The 16,017-nt window shown below is 39.8% G+C and overlaps 1 protein-coding gene across 2 annotated transcripts; it reads right to left on the reverse strand.

Moving 5' to 3' along the window:
* Positions 1-1,148: 1,148 nt before the first annotated feature.
* LOC101552414 (glycine N-phenylacetyltransferase-like) lies at positions 1,149-9,684 on the reverse strand. 2 transcript variants are annotated; one of them, XM_055142610.1, is made up of 7 exons: positions 9,236-9,683; positions 7,260-7,400; positions 6,733-6,841; positions 5,902-6,009; positions 5,371-5,497; positions 3,494-3,665; positions 1,149-2,058 (listed from the first exon to the last, which is right to left on the reverse strand). In XM_055142610.1, exons 3-7 carry the CDS (start codon positions 6,808-6,810, stop codon positions 1,647-1,649), a joined length of 897 nt encoding a protein of 298 aa, XP_054998585.1. In that variant the 5' UTR covers positions 6,811-6,841; positions 7,260-7,400; positions 9,236-9,683; the 3' UTR covers positions 1,149-1,646. The 2 variants fall into 2 exon arrangements, with proteins under 2 accessions (XP_054998585.1, XP_054998586.1); XM_055142611.1 differs by having other exon boundaries at positions 6,733-7,400; positions 9,236-9,684.
* Positions 9,685-16,017: the final 6,333 nt, after the last annotated feature.

Consider the following 16,017-nt stretch of genomic DNA (forward strand, 5'->3'; position numbering starts at 1 on the left):
TTGAGGAGGGGCGGTGCCAGTATGGTGGAAAAGGGGGCCAAATGAAAAAGTTCCCTGGGTCTGAGAGCAAAAGACAATCTTATAGAGAAAAGTTTCAAAGGTCCACATCCATCTACCAATCAAGATAGCAGTGACCGGAGACAGCATTTCCCTGCCAGAGAAAGTAGTGGAAGAGAAAAACGGAGGCAGCCAGGAGCAATAGTACAGGGTAGAGTTTTGCCTTGCACGAAACTGACCCAGGTTCAATACCATCCCCGATATCCTATGTGGGTACCCTGAGCAGTGCCAGAGAAAATTTCTGAGATAAGCCTAGTGTCCACTGGCAGATGAGTGGATGAAGAAAATGTGGAAAAAATAATATTTATATATTATATTATATATATAAAATGGGCTGGAATGATAGCATAGCGGGTAAAGCATTTGACTTGCATGTGGTGGACCTGCCCCTCTCAGAGTACAGCAAGCTACCGAGAGTATCTCACCCTCACGGCAGAGCCTAGCAAGCTCCCCGTGACATATTCGATATGCCAAAAACAGTAACAACAAGCCTCACAATGGAGACGTTATTGGTGCCCGCTCGAGCAAATCAATAAAAAAATGAGACGACAGTGCTATAGTGCTATATATATATATATATATATTTATATATATATAAAATGGAATAGTATTCAGTCATATTAAGGAATCCTACTGTTTGTGATGGCATAAACAAACCTTGAGGGCATTATGCTAAAATTAAATGAAAACACATGGTGACAAATGAGATATGGGATCTCTCTCTCTCTCTCTCTCTCTCACATACACACACACAATTTTCAAAAAAAAGTTGAACTCAAAGCAGAGAGTAGAATTATAGTTTCATGGGATGGGGTATAAAAGAAATGGGAGAGTTTGATAAAAGGTTCAACTCATTCTAAGACAAATAGTCCTAAGATTTTAATATATAGAAAAGTGACTACATTTGACAGTATCGTTTTGTATTAATAAAATTTTCTAAGAGTAGTATTGTGTTCTCATCAAAAAGAGCTATAAGAAAAAAATCGATGTATTAATTATTGAAACCCTTTTTGTGATACATATACTCAATGATTATATATGATATATTTCTATATAAGCACACTGCACACTTTAAATATATTATAATTTTATTTTAAATTAATTATACGTTTATAAATATTGAGGTAAGTGGGTAATATAAAGACATAAGAAAAATTATGATTCCCATGAAAAAAATCACATCTTGAAAATCTAGCAAAATATATCTATTGGCAATGATTTACATGTCAAATAGGAATTCCAGGAGAACCATTAGGGAGGCATGCAAAACAATCCCAAATTATAAGAAACTGAATGAGACCAGAGTCAACCACAGGAAGTCCTGGCCTTGTCAATGCTGCTGGACCCAAGGGGAGGACCATGAGTGCTCTGTGAGCAGGTACCGTGGAGGACTCCATTGAGTGGACTCTGCTGTTCATTCAACTGCTGCTTCACTAAAGTTTACAGTGCCCTCCACCTACCCATCTTTTCCTTTGCCTCATGACCGACCCACCCTATGCTGTCTATTGATCAGGGCTCTCCTGAGATAAAACTGAGACAACAGTGCTACATATATAAAATGGAATAGTATTCAGTCATACTAAGGAGTCCTACTGTGTGTGATGGGGCACACAATTCCACTGGTTCCAGTCACAGGGCATGGGGATGTGGTGAAGAGTGCTATTCATTTTCTGTATGATTTTGTTGTCTTTGGCTGTGTGGTTGTATAAAGGGAAGCCAAGGTTGTCCAGGGTCTGGGTAAAGGCATATAAGGTGTGAGAAATGAGACCCTGGGCTCGGTACTCAGGCACAGTGCCTCCCATTCGTATCTCTCCTGTCTGGTCCATCAGGGTCCAGGATGCAGGGGTCCCCTCTGGCCCCAACAGGCAGATTGTGGGGAAGTTTTGGATACAGCGTTCAATGAATCGCTGACTCCTCTCATTGCCTCCAAACTGCCAGAATTTATTCACCAAGGCAGCGTGGGTAACATCCAGGGATGAGCGTTTAAACATCTCTTCATTACTGTTGAGAACAAGGGAAAAGAATCACCTATTATATCATATATACTACGTGATAACATATTTATTTTTTTTAAATTGCCTAATCAGATAATATAAATAAAGGCACAGGGAAAGGTACAGATCCTGTAATCAGACTGCCTGAATTCATAATCTGATTAGTTGTGTCATTTTTTTATGCTTGGGGGCTGCACCATTTTAAACACTTCTTAGGGATTACTCCTGGATCTTTGCTCAGGGTACCACACAGGGTGATGAGAATTTAACCCTATTTGGCCACATGGAAAGCAAGTATTCTCCCTGCTGTGCTATTTCTTTAGCCCAGTTGATTCATCTTGAGCCAGAAATATAATGTCTCCGCCTCCATTTCCTCTTTACAAATGTAGAATCTCTGATTAAAGATAGACATGAATGATATAAAAGCATAATATGTAGCTAGAATGATATATGCTATAAAAAATAAGAATTCCATTAAAATTAGGGATTGTTCTTGACATTACTGTGCCACCTGGGTTAACATGAGGAAATTGATGTCACACCATTTTACACAAACCAAAAATATGTAAACAAAAGCACATGATGAAAGGCCAAAAGCACATGTAAGCAAGCTGTAAAGTCAGGACTTTTTTTTTTATCACACTCAGCAAAGCACAGTGGTTACTCCCAGCTTTGCAGTCAGGAATTGACTCCAGCGGTGCTTGGGGGACCTTATGGGATGCTGGGACTCAAACCTGGGAATCAAACCCGGGTCAGGTGTGTGCACGGTATATGCCCTACCCATTGTACTATTGCTCTAGCACTGTAAAGTCAGAACTTAGAATCACTGAATCTTGGAAAGTCTCTGCCAGAGAGCCCTTGGTCATGTGAGAAAACTGAAGTTTAGAGGGCACAATTGTTTGGGTTATGTGTGACCTCTCACTTACAGAACACTGAAGTCAGAGGTTCAGGAGGTAACCAGGAAAGGTTCCACACAGTGGAAATGGAAGCTCCAGTTATGCTTTTAATTACCCACAAGACTTGAACAAGTATTTCATCATCTGAGTCTTTATATTGGCAAGGAACTAGGAATAATATCTCCTGTCCCATATGTTCATGGGAAGGCAAAATCCCAAATGATATTATGGATTAGGAGGCACTTTCGAGAAATAGTGTGAGATACAATGTGAATGAATCATTTTTTCTGGGAATATTACCAGGGGACTCTGAGATTGGGCTTCTACAGGTCAAATTGCTCCCATTGTTGTTCAGTTTTGTTCATTAGTGACTGGAACTCAGTGAAGTCACTAATAGTTTGGATTCTATCCAAGGTCAATCAAAAAACATTAATGGTGTTTGAACATATGAACTGACACGATCAATATTACCTATTAAAAGCATCACTCTAGAAACAGATTGAAGGGAAGAAAGAGTGAATGGAGGGAATCTTACTACAAACTCACATTGGCTTGGGTCTGCCAGATTTAAGAGGCAAATTCTTTGCTTCCAATAGGGAAGGTAGTAGTTTGCTTGCACTTTCGGGAAACATATAGAGGAAACATTGTGTATGCTTGATCTTAACCAATTTTGTTCTTGCAAGATTCTGCATCACCTCATTCAGGCTGGACTGTGTACCTAGAGAGGTTAAAGTAAGGAGAGAAGCAATTGGTCATTACATGCTACAAGAGTGTTCCTGATGGAATCATGCAGGGATTAAATTCAAGCAATCTTGCTTCCAGTGTCACTAATAACATATGACCAGGACCATATCATTCCTGGGACACCTTTTTTTCTTATGCAAAATATGCATTAGAAATTTTCAATGAATTACTGAAATCAACAGAAAGGTGGTATTTTAAAATTAGTAGCCAACCTTGCATGTGTACACATTTCTACTTCAGGCACTTCTGTAATTCTCTTTTTGGTATGTGAGAAAACTGAGAGCAAGAGAATTCTCTTGTCACTTATAAGAGAACAAATCAAGAAATAGTGCAAGGATGTTATCACAAGGAGTCTGACTCAGAGATCACACTCATTATCATGGTAGCTGTGTTAAAGAAGATGTTCATTTTTTGTTTTTTTCCTTTTTTAAACTTTTTATTTTTATTTATTTATTTATTTATTTATTTTTGCTTTTTTTTTTTGGGTCACACCTGGCGATGCACAGGGGTCACTCCTGGCTCTGCACTCAGAAATTACCCCTGGAGGTGCTCAGGGGACCATATGGGATGCTGGGAATCGAACCCGGGTCGGCTGCGTGCAAAGCAAACACCCTACCTGCTGTGCTATCGCTCTAGCTCCTAAACTTTTTATTTTTTATTATTTAAATTTTTATGTTAGTTCACAATATTTGATTACATTTAATATTCAAACACCAATCCCACCACCATACACCTTCCCACAACCAAATTCAGGATGTTTCCATCCCAAGCCCCAATCTCTGTTTCAAAACACAACTTAAAGAATATATTTTGTATTGTCTGTTATGAAGAACTGCTGAACATGCTAACAAAGAAGTGTTCCTATAGGAAACAGTGTGAAAATTGTTCTATTTTGGAAGGAGACATTCTGTAGGATATCACTAACATGTTGTTAAAGTTTGGGTGATGTGAGCTTTGGAATAAATGTCTGAAAATACGTATATATGCATATATATCTATTTCCCGCTATGATTTGTTACCTGCTGTCTGAACCCCATCAAATATGGTGTGGTAATTATGGAGAATGGGCAGGGAGTGTCTTCTGATGTGTTGCGTGGTCCAGGAATATGTTCACTCATCTGTGAGGCTCGGCCCGAGCATATGGATGGCGGCCTGGAGCATGACAGCAGTTGGGTAGTGGAGGTCAGCTGCCAGGGCTGGGTCCCTTGGGACGGGGAGGGCTCTTACCCACCCCCCTCTGGGGCGCTCCCAGTGAAAACAGTCTGGCTCAGAGTCCAGTGGCATGTTTATGGGGGCCTCATTTTATGCTAAAGAGGATATTATTTAGCACAGAATTTTCATCATTATTCTGGGACTACAAGACCAGATAGGGAAGCACTACTCCCACACATAATTTCCTAAAGGATCCTCACTCTGTAAACAAGCCCCATAATGAATCTTCTGATGATAAATGGCATTACTCACATCTCTTCCTATCAAATTCTAGGCTCAGTGTTTAAATTTAGTTCACTGTAGATGTGATGGCAGTTGATATAAAGGATGAACATTAAGTTGTGTCTGGAGTTTGGTAGAGGAAGCGAAAGTTTGGAGGGGTATGGGCTTAGGATAAAAAAGCCACCTTGAAGGTGTAAACATGCACTGTTCCAGTGGTCAGCACATGTCCTAGATGTCTTACTTACTCTGGATCTGCAAATGTTGTTTCCAATTGATGACATCTGGTGTTTCAAGGATTTTTTGGCAGTGCTCTGGATCCTTAGAATAAATCTGGTAAGTATTGGTGTAGTGATCAAAATCATCTATCATCTCCTTTTGGATGGGAGAAATAAAGAATATAGCAAGTTGATTATATACAGTGATTGGAATACTTGTGGCTATATTGTTATTTTTATAAATTTAAACATTGCTGCTTTTCCTCATGCACTGTCCTTATTCCTGAGTATTTTACACCATGAGACAAAGTCAAAGATTTAAGCAGACATTCAATTTATGATTAGGAAAATTTGGGGGGTACATTTTTGGGATACATTTTCACAGCATTACACATTTGTAATTCATTTACTTATCTGTATTTTCTTTAAGGTGCCAGAGGTTTTTAAGGTCATTTTGCCCTCACAATAATTACTTTCTGTGTCTCTAGTCTGCCACTTTGCCAAGTACATGGCCTGCCCATACTAAAATAGAAGTCATTCATCCTACATTTGGCATCTTACCTGTTTCTGAGGGCTGATAACCACTGTGTTAAAATCAGGCCACTTGTCCACAAGAGCTTTTAGATTGAATGGGTTTCCTTGATTCATGTGAAATACAGTCCCGTAAACCTGAAGCATCCCCAAAAAAGTAAGCAGGAGAGTTTATGAGAAAGAAACCAAAAAGTGTATCTTGTTATTTGATCGGAAAACTATTTACTTTTATGAAGTCAGAGCAGTAATTAATAAGGCACCTAGCTCACAGTGACATTCTGCTCCTTTTTTTTTTTGCAACACATGTTATTACAAAAGCAAAAACTCTATGATGCAAGATTTTTGCAATTCTTTCTAAAATTTCTATCTCACCCCAAATGACACTTAATTCTTTGGAGTTCAACGAAATAGAAAATTCTTTATTTTGACTGCTCTTTATTTTATTCTATATTTCAAAGAAAAATGGTCAAATTTCCATCATGTGTTTGTAGTTGTAGTTAGGAAGAGTAAATTAATGTTAGTCTCAGTCAATTTTCAGTTCTGGGAAAACTTCCAATGTTATATGACACAATCATTGGTAGGGCATAAGGGAATGATTTTTTAGTCAACACACAGCAAAGATTATAGGGGATTCAAATAATGTTGTTGCTATTCATTAATGGCATGACCTTGGCCAACATAGTATAGATTAAGCCTTCACATTTTGGGAAAAAATAATAAAGCCATTTTGTAGAGAGTTATGTGAACTGTATGAGATGCAAGGTTAATAATCAGTGCCTGGCACTCAAGGAATGCTCATTTTCCTACTTCTTTCACATGCAGTCGATGGTGTTTTATTTCTCCTAAGAATTCTCCTCTTACCTTTAATGATTCTGGTAGGCTCTTTATCAAATATTTCTCCAGCCTCTGCAGCATTTGTGGGCCTTGTAAGGGAAACATTTTGGCAAGTATTTAAATCTAGATAGAGATTCTAAAACAAGACACAAAGAACATTCACATGAATAGACCAGAAATGAAAGAGGCAAAGTATAATAGATATTTCATAAACATAAAGGATCAAAGAAACTCTGAAAATTTTACACATCAACCTGGCAACAAATTATACAACTTAAAAATGAGTAACTTGTTAGAAATATACAGTATACCAAGACAATCAGGAAGAATTTTAAAATCTCAATAGAAATATTAAGAGTAAAGAAAATGGAATGGGAACTAAAAATTTACCTCATAGAAGAAGTTAAGTTTAGATGACTTCGCTACCAAATTCTACCACTGTCACTGTCACTGTCACTGTCATCCCGCTGCTCATCAATTTGCTAAAGCGGGCACCAGTAACATCTCTCATTGAGAGACTTATTGTTACTGGTTTTGGCATATCCAATACTCACGGGTAGCTTGCCAGGCTCTGCTTCGCGGGCTCGATACTTTTAGTAGCTTGCTGGGCTCTCCGAGAGGGGCGGAGGAATCGAACACGGGTCGGCCTTGTGAAAGGCAAACACCCAACCACTGTGCTATCGCTCCACCAAATTCTACCAAACAACAAAAAAATTCAATTCCTATTACCAAACTCTTTAAAATATTGTAAAGAAGGAAAACTTTAAAAAAATTATGTATCTAACAGTCTAATTCCCAAACTGGACAGTAACATCAAACATAGAGAAAAGTATATGCATTTATAGATATACCTTTTATATATCTGATAAACACAGGTGCAAAACCCTCAATACTATATTAGCAAACTTAATGCAACAGCACATTAAAAAAAATCATACAAAACTATGAATTGGGAATTATTCCAAGGAGTCAATAATGTTTCAACATATGCAAAATAATTAGTGTGACATATCACATAAACTCAGGGAGAAATGGGGATGACTATGCTTGTTTAGGACAGGAGAGTTTGGCTTAAAGAGGCAGTAGGGGACATGGATATTACATGTTGATCAAGAGAAATTGAATACTGAACCGTATCGAGATATAGGCACCCAAAAAAGAGGAAGCAGAGGAGCACTACAGCCGTGGCAGACAGCCCACGCCAGCCCTGAACAGATCGCCCAGAGGGAACCAACAGGGAGACAAGAGCTCTCAGCCAGGACTAGACGGGTAGCATGGAAGAGGCTCTACCGGGCTCCCCATCCCTCTCAGCAGATGGGACATTCTCCAGGACAGACGACAGGCTGGGCACGACATCACAGAAATAGAGATACATCAAGGGCCTTTGCAGAGCTCAACACCACAAAGGGCTGGAGAAAAAGCACAGGGTTAAGGATCTGTCTTGCACGCAACTGACCCCAGTCTGATTCCCAGCACTGCATATGGTCCCCAGAGCAATGCCAGAAATCACTGCTAAGCACAGAACCAGAAGTAGTCCCAGAGCACTGCAGGGTATAGCCCCAAACCACCCCTTCTAACTGCACCCCCCACACACACACCACAAAAAATGATAAAGCACAACCTTAGAGACTAAACATTCTGTTACATAAGGACTGGGTTATTGAAAAAGCAATCAGAGGGAAAACAGATTCCTGGAAATGACAGTCTGGAGAGAGAGCACCGGCCAAGCCCCTCGCCTTGCACGTAGCTGGGCCCCAAGTTCAGTCACCATCACCTCATGCTCCCAAGAACGACCTGGAGCGAATGACCCCCGAGCCCAGGGCTGTTGTCCTGACCCCTTCCTTCCTCCACCTGTCCGCCTCCCCCGCCCCCATAAAAGAGTCCTGGAAATAAAAGAGAACAAGGACAGCAGTTATGCAGTTATGTAATGCAACAGAGCAGGACAAAGGGAGACATTCCGAACAACATTGACTGACATCAGGAAATGGGAAAAAAAACTCCAATCCATGACTTGAGTTCATATTCGAAGAAACTAGAACAGGGACAAATGGAACCCAAAATTAGGAAGAATAAAAACTAAGCAAAAATCAATTCCATAAAAACTAAAACATGTATATATATGAAATCAATTATTGGTTTTTCAGACACATGAACATCATGGGATGGGTGATGGGACATTGGATGTCAAAAGCTCAACCATCAACAACTTTGTAACTCGTTGGTGCTTTAATGAAATAACATTTGGGGGAGGGGAAATAAAAACCAAGAATAACTCCTTACTAGACTCTCAGGGAAAAAAAAAAGAACTCTAATACAGTATTTCTCTGTATAATCACCAGCATCTACATAATTAAAACTTTTTTTTTGCGAAAACGTGGAATATGGCTGTTACAGTTTTGTTTTGTTTTGTTGTGATTTATTGTTAATTCACAGTAACAATGTGAAGCTTGAAAAACAACACAGGTGCTGGGTCCTTGACCCTTTTCTTTTTGTCATTCATTTTTTGCTTGATTTTTGGAGGGTGCTATACCTGGTGATGCCGAGGTATCACTCTTGGGGGTCATGCAAGGCATGAGTACAGTACCCTCTGTACTCTGTACTTTCCCTACAGGCCCCTCCCAGTCTGTGCCTTAGAGCAGCGGCAGGTCGAATAGTGTTTCCTTATCCAGCCGGCCAGTCTGTGGTTTTTGTTAAGGGGGTTTATTCCACTGACACTTAGTGAAATCACGGGCACTTAGAAGCATTAGGAAAAGGAGTCCTTTGCTGTTTTTCTTTCTTCTTTTCTTTTCTTTTCTTTTCTTTTCTTTTCTTTTCTTTTCTTTTCTTTTCTTTTCTTTTCTTTTTTCTTTTCTTTTCTTTTCTTTTCTTTTCCTTCTCTCTTCTCTTCTCTTCTCTTCTCTTTCCTTTTCTTTTCTCTTATCTTCTCATCTTCTTTTCTTTTCTTTTCTTTTCTTTTCTTTTCCTTTCTTTTCTTTTCTTTTCTTTTCTTTTCTTTTCTTTTCTTTTCTTTTTTCTACTCTTCTCTTCTTCTTTTTCCTTTTCTTTTCTCTTTTCTTTTCTTTTCTCTTCTCTTCTCTTCTCTTCTCATCTTCTCTTCTCATCTTCTTTTCTTTTCTTCTTTTCTCTTCTTTTCTTTTCTTTTCTTTTCTTTTCTTTTCTTTTCTTTTCTTTTCTTTTCTTTTCTTTTCTCTTCTTTCTTTTTGGGTTACACCGGAAGTACTTAGGGGTTACTCCTGGCTCTGCACTCAGAAATTACTCCTGGCGGTGCTCGGGGACTGTCTGGGATGCCAGGGATCGAACCCAGGTTGGCCGAAAGGCAGACGCCCTGCCCGCTGTCTTACCACTCTGGCCTCTGTCCTTTCTTGTTTGTTCCGTGTTGGCCACACCAGCAGGTGGTGCTCAAGACCTGCTCCTACTTCTCTGCAGGAACCCTCTGTGCTGGAGGTAGGGCCCAGGGCTGCAGGTCTTTGAGCATCTTTCCGGAAAGATGGTTTCTCAGTTTTGCTTTGCTTTGGTTTGGGACCACACTTGGTACTGCTCTCGGCTTACTCTTGGGTCTGCACTTGGTATCACTCTTGGTGGGGCTCAGGGGGCTACATGGGGTGCCGGGGATTGAACCCAGGTTGGCTGCATGCAAGGCAAGTTCCCTACTCGCTGTATTATCTCTCCGGCCCCTTAAGGTGCTTATAATAGCCTTAGAATATATCAGGTCACAGTCCCAAATCTTCCTATTCTTAAGGGCAGTGTCATTCCCAGTAAATGAAAAAATCTGCCGCTTTGGAGCCACTTTTCTCTCTCTACTATAGAGGGATGGAATACTCTATAGTAAGTTGTTTCTTTCCCCATGTATAATTAATATTTTATCTTTTTAGAATAATGGTAAGTCCAAAATGACTAAAATAACTTATTAATCACCCAGTCTGCTGCCTGGAAACTAGTAAGGGCTATCCAAGATGTCAGTTATTACTATCTTGGAGCCATTTTTATCATCTGCCATTTGAAATTTTTTTTAATTTTGTTGACACTGTCTTTCACTGTTTGTACCACAATTAAGACGTGCCTTGATGGGGCTGGCAACCACGCTGTCAAACAGGCTCATGGTGCCACTCATCCTCGTGACCATATTCATTTCTTGGGTGGGGGGAGGCACACCTGGCGATGTTCAGGGGTTCCTCCTGGCTCTGCACTCAGGAATCACTCCTGGTGGTGCTCAGGGGACCATACATATGGGATACTGGGGATCGAACTCGGGTCGGCCACATGCAAGACTATATTCTGGAGCTCTGTAGACTTCTTGTGGTCATGGTTCATACCCATGGGACATACCCATAATGTCCAAGTGGGACATTATGAACATCATGGGGTGATATGCTCAGGTTGCTTCTAATCTCTTTTAGCTAAATGTAACTCTGGCCCAGCTCAACCCTCTTTTTTGAACCACAATTGAAAACTGAAACCATCTGCTATCTCAATTCTACTCAGCCACAAGGAAAAACCGGCCTCCGTGGTCAGTTCTGGGTCACAAAAAGGAATTTCCCTAAAATCATGTGAAACCAGAACTCCTTCTTGTGGAGGTTGGCTGCCTTCATGTTACATTTGCATTGATCTCTTACTCTCCCGTGCAGTATTTTTTCTTGATGGCTTTCTCACTCTTCACTGTGTATGGCCTACTTCTCGGGAACTGTGCCAGTTCTATGAAATGGTTCTGCGCCCTTCTAGAACAGAAGGTTCTGTTCTCCCAACGATGCTTCACTCTTATCTCAGAACCTGAGGATTTGCACATGTCTCCTGCTGGCTCACACACAGGAATCAGGGAAGTGTGGGGTAATTACAAGCCAGTCGACCCCAGAGGAGCAATTGGAGGTGAGCATCTTTCCCCACAGACTCAGCCCAAAGCATATGTTCAGGTCAAATGTCTTGTTTCTGCTGTCTTGTGAATTAAATTATTTTTCTGCTTTTTATGAAAAAAAAAAGTGTTTCAGTGACATCCAAACTCGTGACAAATATGAAAGATGTCCGGATTGTAACATCTTTCTTACTTTGTAGAATATGACTTGTTGGGATTGTTGATCACCCTCACAAAGGAAACTCTAAACACTCCACAAAAAGGAGGATGGAGAGATGGAGAGATAGGACAGCAGGTAGGATTCTTGCCTTGGAAGCAGCCAATCTGGGTTTGATCCTCAGCACCAGGAAGAAACGTTAAACTGTGAGGGAAACCAGAAAAAAAGAGGATTAAGTCACTTGTAAATAACACAATTTTCTCCACACTCCCTGTGTGGAAATTCCTATATCTTAATATCAATTTAAATACAGGCAAAAGCAGGACATATGAATTGATGATGCCATAAAATAATGTGCAAAAAGCAACAGTTGGTTTTAATCAGACCGGAATGTAGGAAATGCTGATGATAAACAAATGTTCAATAATAAGAAAATGATCATACAGAAAATGGAAAGATCACCTAATTTTCTTTGACTTATCAGAATTTAATTCCTTTTTATAATAGCAATAGCTATGAGCATACCATGTTACTGGTATAGTTGGAGAAAATAAAATAATTATATATAATATAAAAAATTCAGACATTCATTCTGCCCGCACGGCAGAGCCTGGCAAGCTATCCGTGATGTATTGGATATGCCAAAAACAGTAACAATAAGTCTCACAATGAGGGACGTTACTGGTGCCCGCTCGAACAAATCGATGAGCAACGGGGTGACAGTGACAGTGACAATATAAAAAATGTGTATGATTGTCAGAGCTACTGACATAAGGAAGCACCAAGTCACTGAATATGAAGTGAAGTGCAAAGAGGAGCTGAGTTCCTCCTTAGATAAGGGAAGATTTTTCATCCTAGATGAGATCATTTCATTTGTATGCACAAACACAAAATTGCTGTGAAATGTATTGAGAGGGGTTTCTTATGCTTCTACAGGCACAGATAACTTTTGAGAAGATAGTGTGTGGAGAATGAAAATTATTTCCATTGTATCTTCTTTACTTCTTTCTTTCTTTAGGAAAGTATATCCAGCGTCTATACAAAAGATGTTTGTTTTTCTTAATTTTATAAGGATGTGTGTGTTCTTTCAAGAGGGGATATTGCCTTACTAAAGAACCTTAGTGAATGGGTAGAGTGGCAAATAGCCTCTCTGCTCAGGAAAAGATTATGGAATCACAGAGATGGTGAAATAGTGACCTACTGTTATAGGATAGATATAGTTTCCTCAACTGGTCTAGGTTATGATCAACTTTTTGTTTTTGGCTTTTTGTGTCACAACCAGCAATGTTCAGGTGTTACTCTTGGATCTAAACTCATGAATTACTCCTGATGGTTCTTGGTACACCATATGGGATGCCGAGGATGGAACCTGGGTTGGCAGCGTGCAAGGCAACACCCTACCTGCTGTACTATCTTTCTGGCCCCAAGATCTATTTTCAGCATCAAGGACATTTGAAAAATTAAGTTGCTGATTTCATTTTGTTTAGATTTAAGCACACATTATGATGTGGCTTCCCCCAAATCTCTTGCATTAATGGGCTCTGAATATTTCTGTTTAAACATGACCTTGCTTCTAAATCATCACCAATGTGATTTTAGATTGAGCACTTACAAGAGTAAGTGCTCAAACTTCAGTAAGTGCTCCCTCTCTCATGAATCTAAATATGAAATAGAGAAATACTAGTCAGGTTTGTACTGAAAGCACAGGAGTTTTGGAAGCAGTAGTATTTTGCTCATGGAGGACCATGAACTTGATACTCAGAGGCAGTTGTCTGAATAATTACTCCCAATGATATCCAGTCCTAATCTCTAGAAGCTTTGGCTGTTGACTTATGTGACAATGGGTCTTTGTAGATATGATTTAATTAAAGAACTTGTCATTATTTCTCGGAGAGGAAACTGGGAAATTGCCCTGAGTGAGGGACTCTGAAATGATTCAGGAGCTGGTAGAAGGAGCAGGTGCATTGGGTATGCTTCCTGATTGTTCATTTAATAAAAGTAAATTTTAAGAGGACCATAGAGTATTTTTTTTTCATTCTGAAAAGAGAGTGGTTTTGGCCCTATACATTTGGGAACTTTCGTTATGTGATTCAAACGGATCCTAAGTGTGATTGAAATGTCTTTGTAAGAGGAAGACAGACAAAATTAGAGATATTGCCTTTACTGAAGAACCTCATGAATTCACATATCTATCATAATTTCTTATTAATTTTTGATTCAACCAGCAGTATTTTTCCCCTAGTTTTCAGAGTTGAACATAAATATACTAGCAATTTCAAAGCAGAAGCACAGGCTGTTGGTTAAGAAAAACCTCATCCTGGCGCGCCTGTCATTTTCATAAGCACCCACAAAATTAGTTTGACTCACTGAGCCTATGTCCTGGAATCCAATAAATTATGTGAGCATAGTGAAGCAAGCATTGATATAGAAGAGAGAAAAGATGATTACACACAAAAAGCAATCAACTATTGATCATTAACCACCTCACTGTTGTGGACCCTAAGCCATTGTTTCTATTTTACTCTGTGACTGGCAGGTGCCCTACAAGAAATTCAGTATACTAATATAGTTATCAAATAACTCCGCTAAATAAAATGTAAAGTTCTAAACTAACTAAATTTCATCTTTTACTATAACAAACATCAAATCATAGCTGAACAACAGGTCAACATGTCAGAAAAAAAAAGCTTTCTCCTGCACACCCACTGTACAACTCTTCTTGACTTCTGGCTCAAATTTTGAAGAATTTAATTTTTGCTGCATAATTCATCCACTACTAAACAACTAAATGACTACTCAGTTACAGAGCAGTGAAGGATCTTGACGTTTCGAGTAGCTGATCCATTTTAGATCCCAGTTGAATTCAGTGCATTGTCGAACTTGAGCACTGTTTGAAGAGTTGCTGAGCACAGAGCTAGAAGTAGCTTGAGAACACCAATGACTATTATCACACACAAACAGGAATATTGACTACACATATAATACTTTCCCATTCACCAATTCCTGAGCATCATTCTGGGTCACCAACAAAATTAGCTTAACTAATTTTGGGCATGGGCTGGAGCGATAGTGCAGCAGGTAGGGTGTTCGCCTTGCATGTAGCTGACCTGGGTTCAATTCCTTCACCCCTCTCGGAGAGCCCGGCAAGCTATCGAGAGGATCCTGCCTGCATGGCAGAACCTGGCAAGCTACCTGTGGCATATTCGATATGCCAAAAACAGTAACAACAAGTCTCACAATGGAGACATTACTGGCGCCCACTTGAGCAAATCGATGAGCAACGGGATGACAGTGACAGTGACACACAATAAAAATTGAACAATTCTCCTTCTGCTTCCCACAGCTTGCCCCTAAAATGATGTATTCCCGAAAGAGTCATCCTCCTTTTCTTCTCCATCCTCATATCCTGAATGTTGAGTTTGATGGGTGAGACAAAAAGACTTATTCTGCTACTCCAGCAGCCCAAATGTTCTGTTCCAGAGCTCACAGAATATTTCTTGCAGTGGGCAAGGAATTTTCAGATTCCTTCTCTTTTGTTCTGTAGTGCTTAGGGTTTGGGGCACTCCCTCTGATGTTTGGCCAGTGGAGCTGAACAGTTCAATGTTTGGCTCAAGAATGTGTGTGCTCAAATCATCAAGGAGATATTATCTCACACCACAGAAACTGGCACACATTCAAAAGAACAAGAACAATCAGTGCTGGTGCAGATGCAGGGAGAAAGAGATTCATTGTTGGTGGGAATGCCAACTGGTGCAGCCTTTTTGGAAACCAGTAGAGGCATGCTTCAGAAAACTAGGAACTGAACTTCCATATGTCACAGCAATTTAACTTCTGGGAATATACTCTAGAGGCCCCAAAATATGCAGCAGAAATGTCACCTGCACTTCTCTGTTCATCGCAGCATTACTCACAATGCCAGAATCTGGATACAACCCGAGTGCCCAAGAACAGATGACTAGATAAAGAAACTTGCTACATTTACACAAGGGAATACTGTGCAGCCACCTGGAAAAATGAACTTATGAAATTTGCTTACAAATAAATGGACATGGACAGTATCATGCTGAGTGAAATGGACCATAAGAAAAAAGGACAAACATAGAGTGATTGCACTATTTGTGGATATAAAAACACATACTATGAGTCTATTACTCAAAGACAGTAGAAACAAGGGCCAGGAGGGCTGGTCCATGGTTGGAAACCTGCCTCAAGTGATGAGAGAGGGCAATTAGAATAGATAAAGGACCACAATGATATCATAGTTGGAAATGATCATTCTGGACATGAACTGGGTTGAAAGTAAGAAGTA

Source organism: Sorex araneus, chromosome 6 (assembly GCF_027595985.1).
Source record: "Sorex araneus isolate mSorAra2 chromosome 6, mSorAra2.pri, whole genome shotgun sequence".
Taxonomy (NCBI): Eukaryota; Metazoa; Chordata; class Mammalia; order Eulipotyphla; family Soricidae; genus Sorex; species Sorex araneus.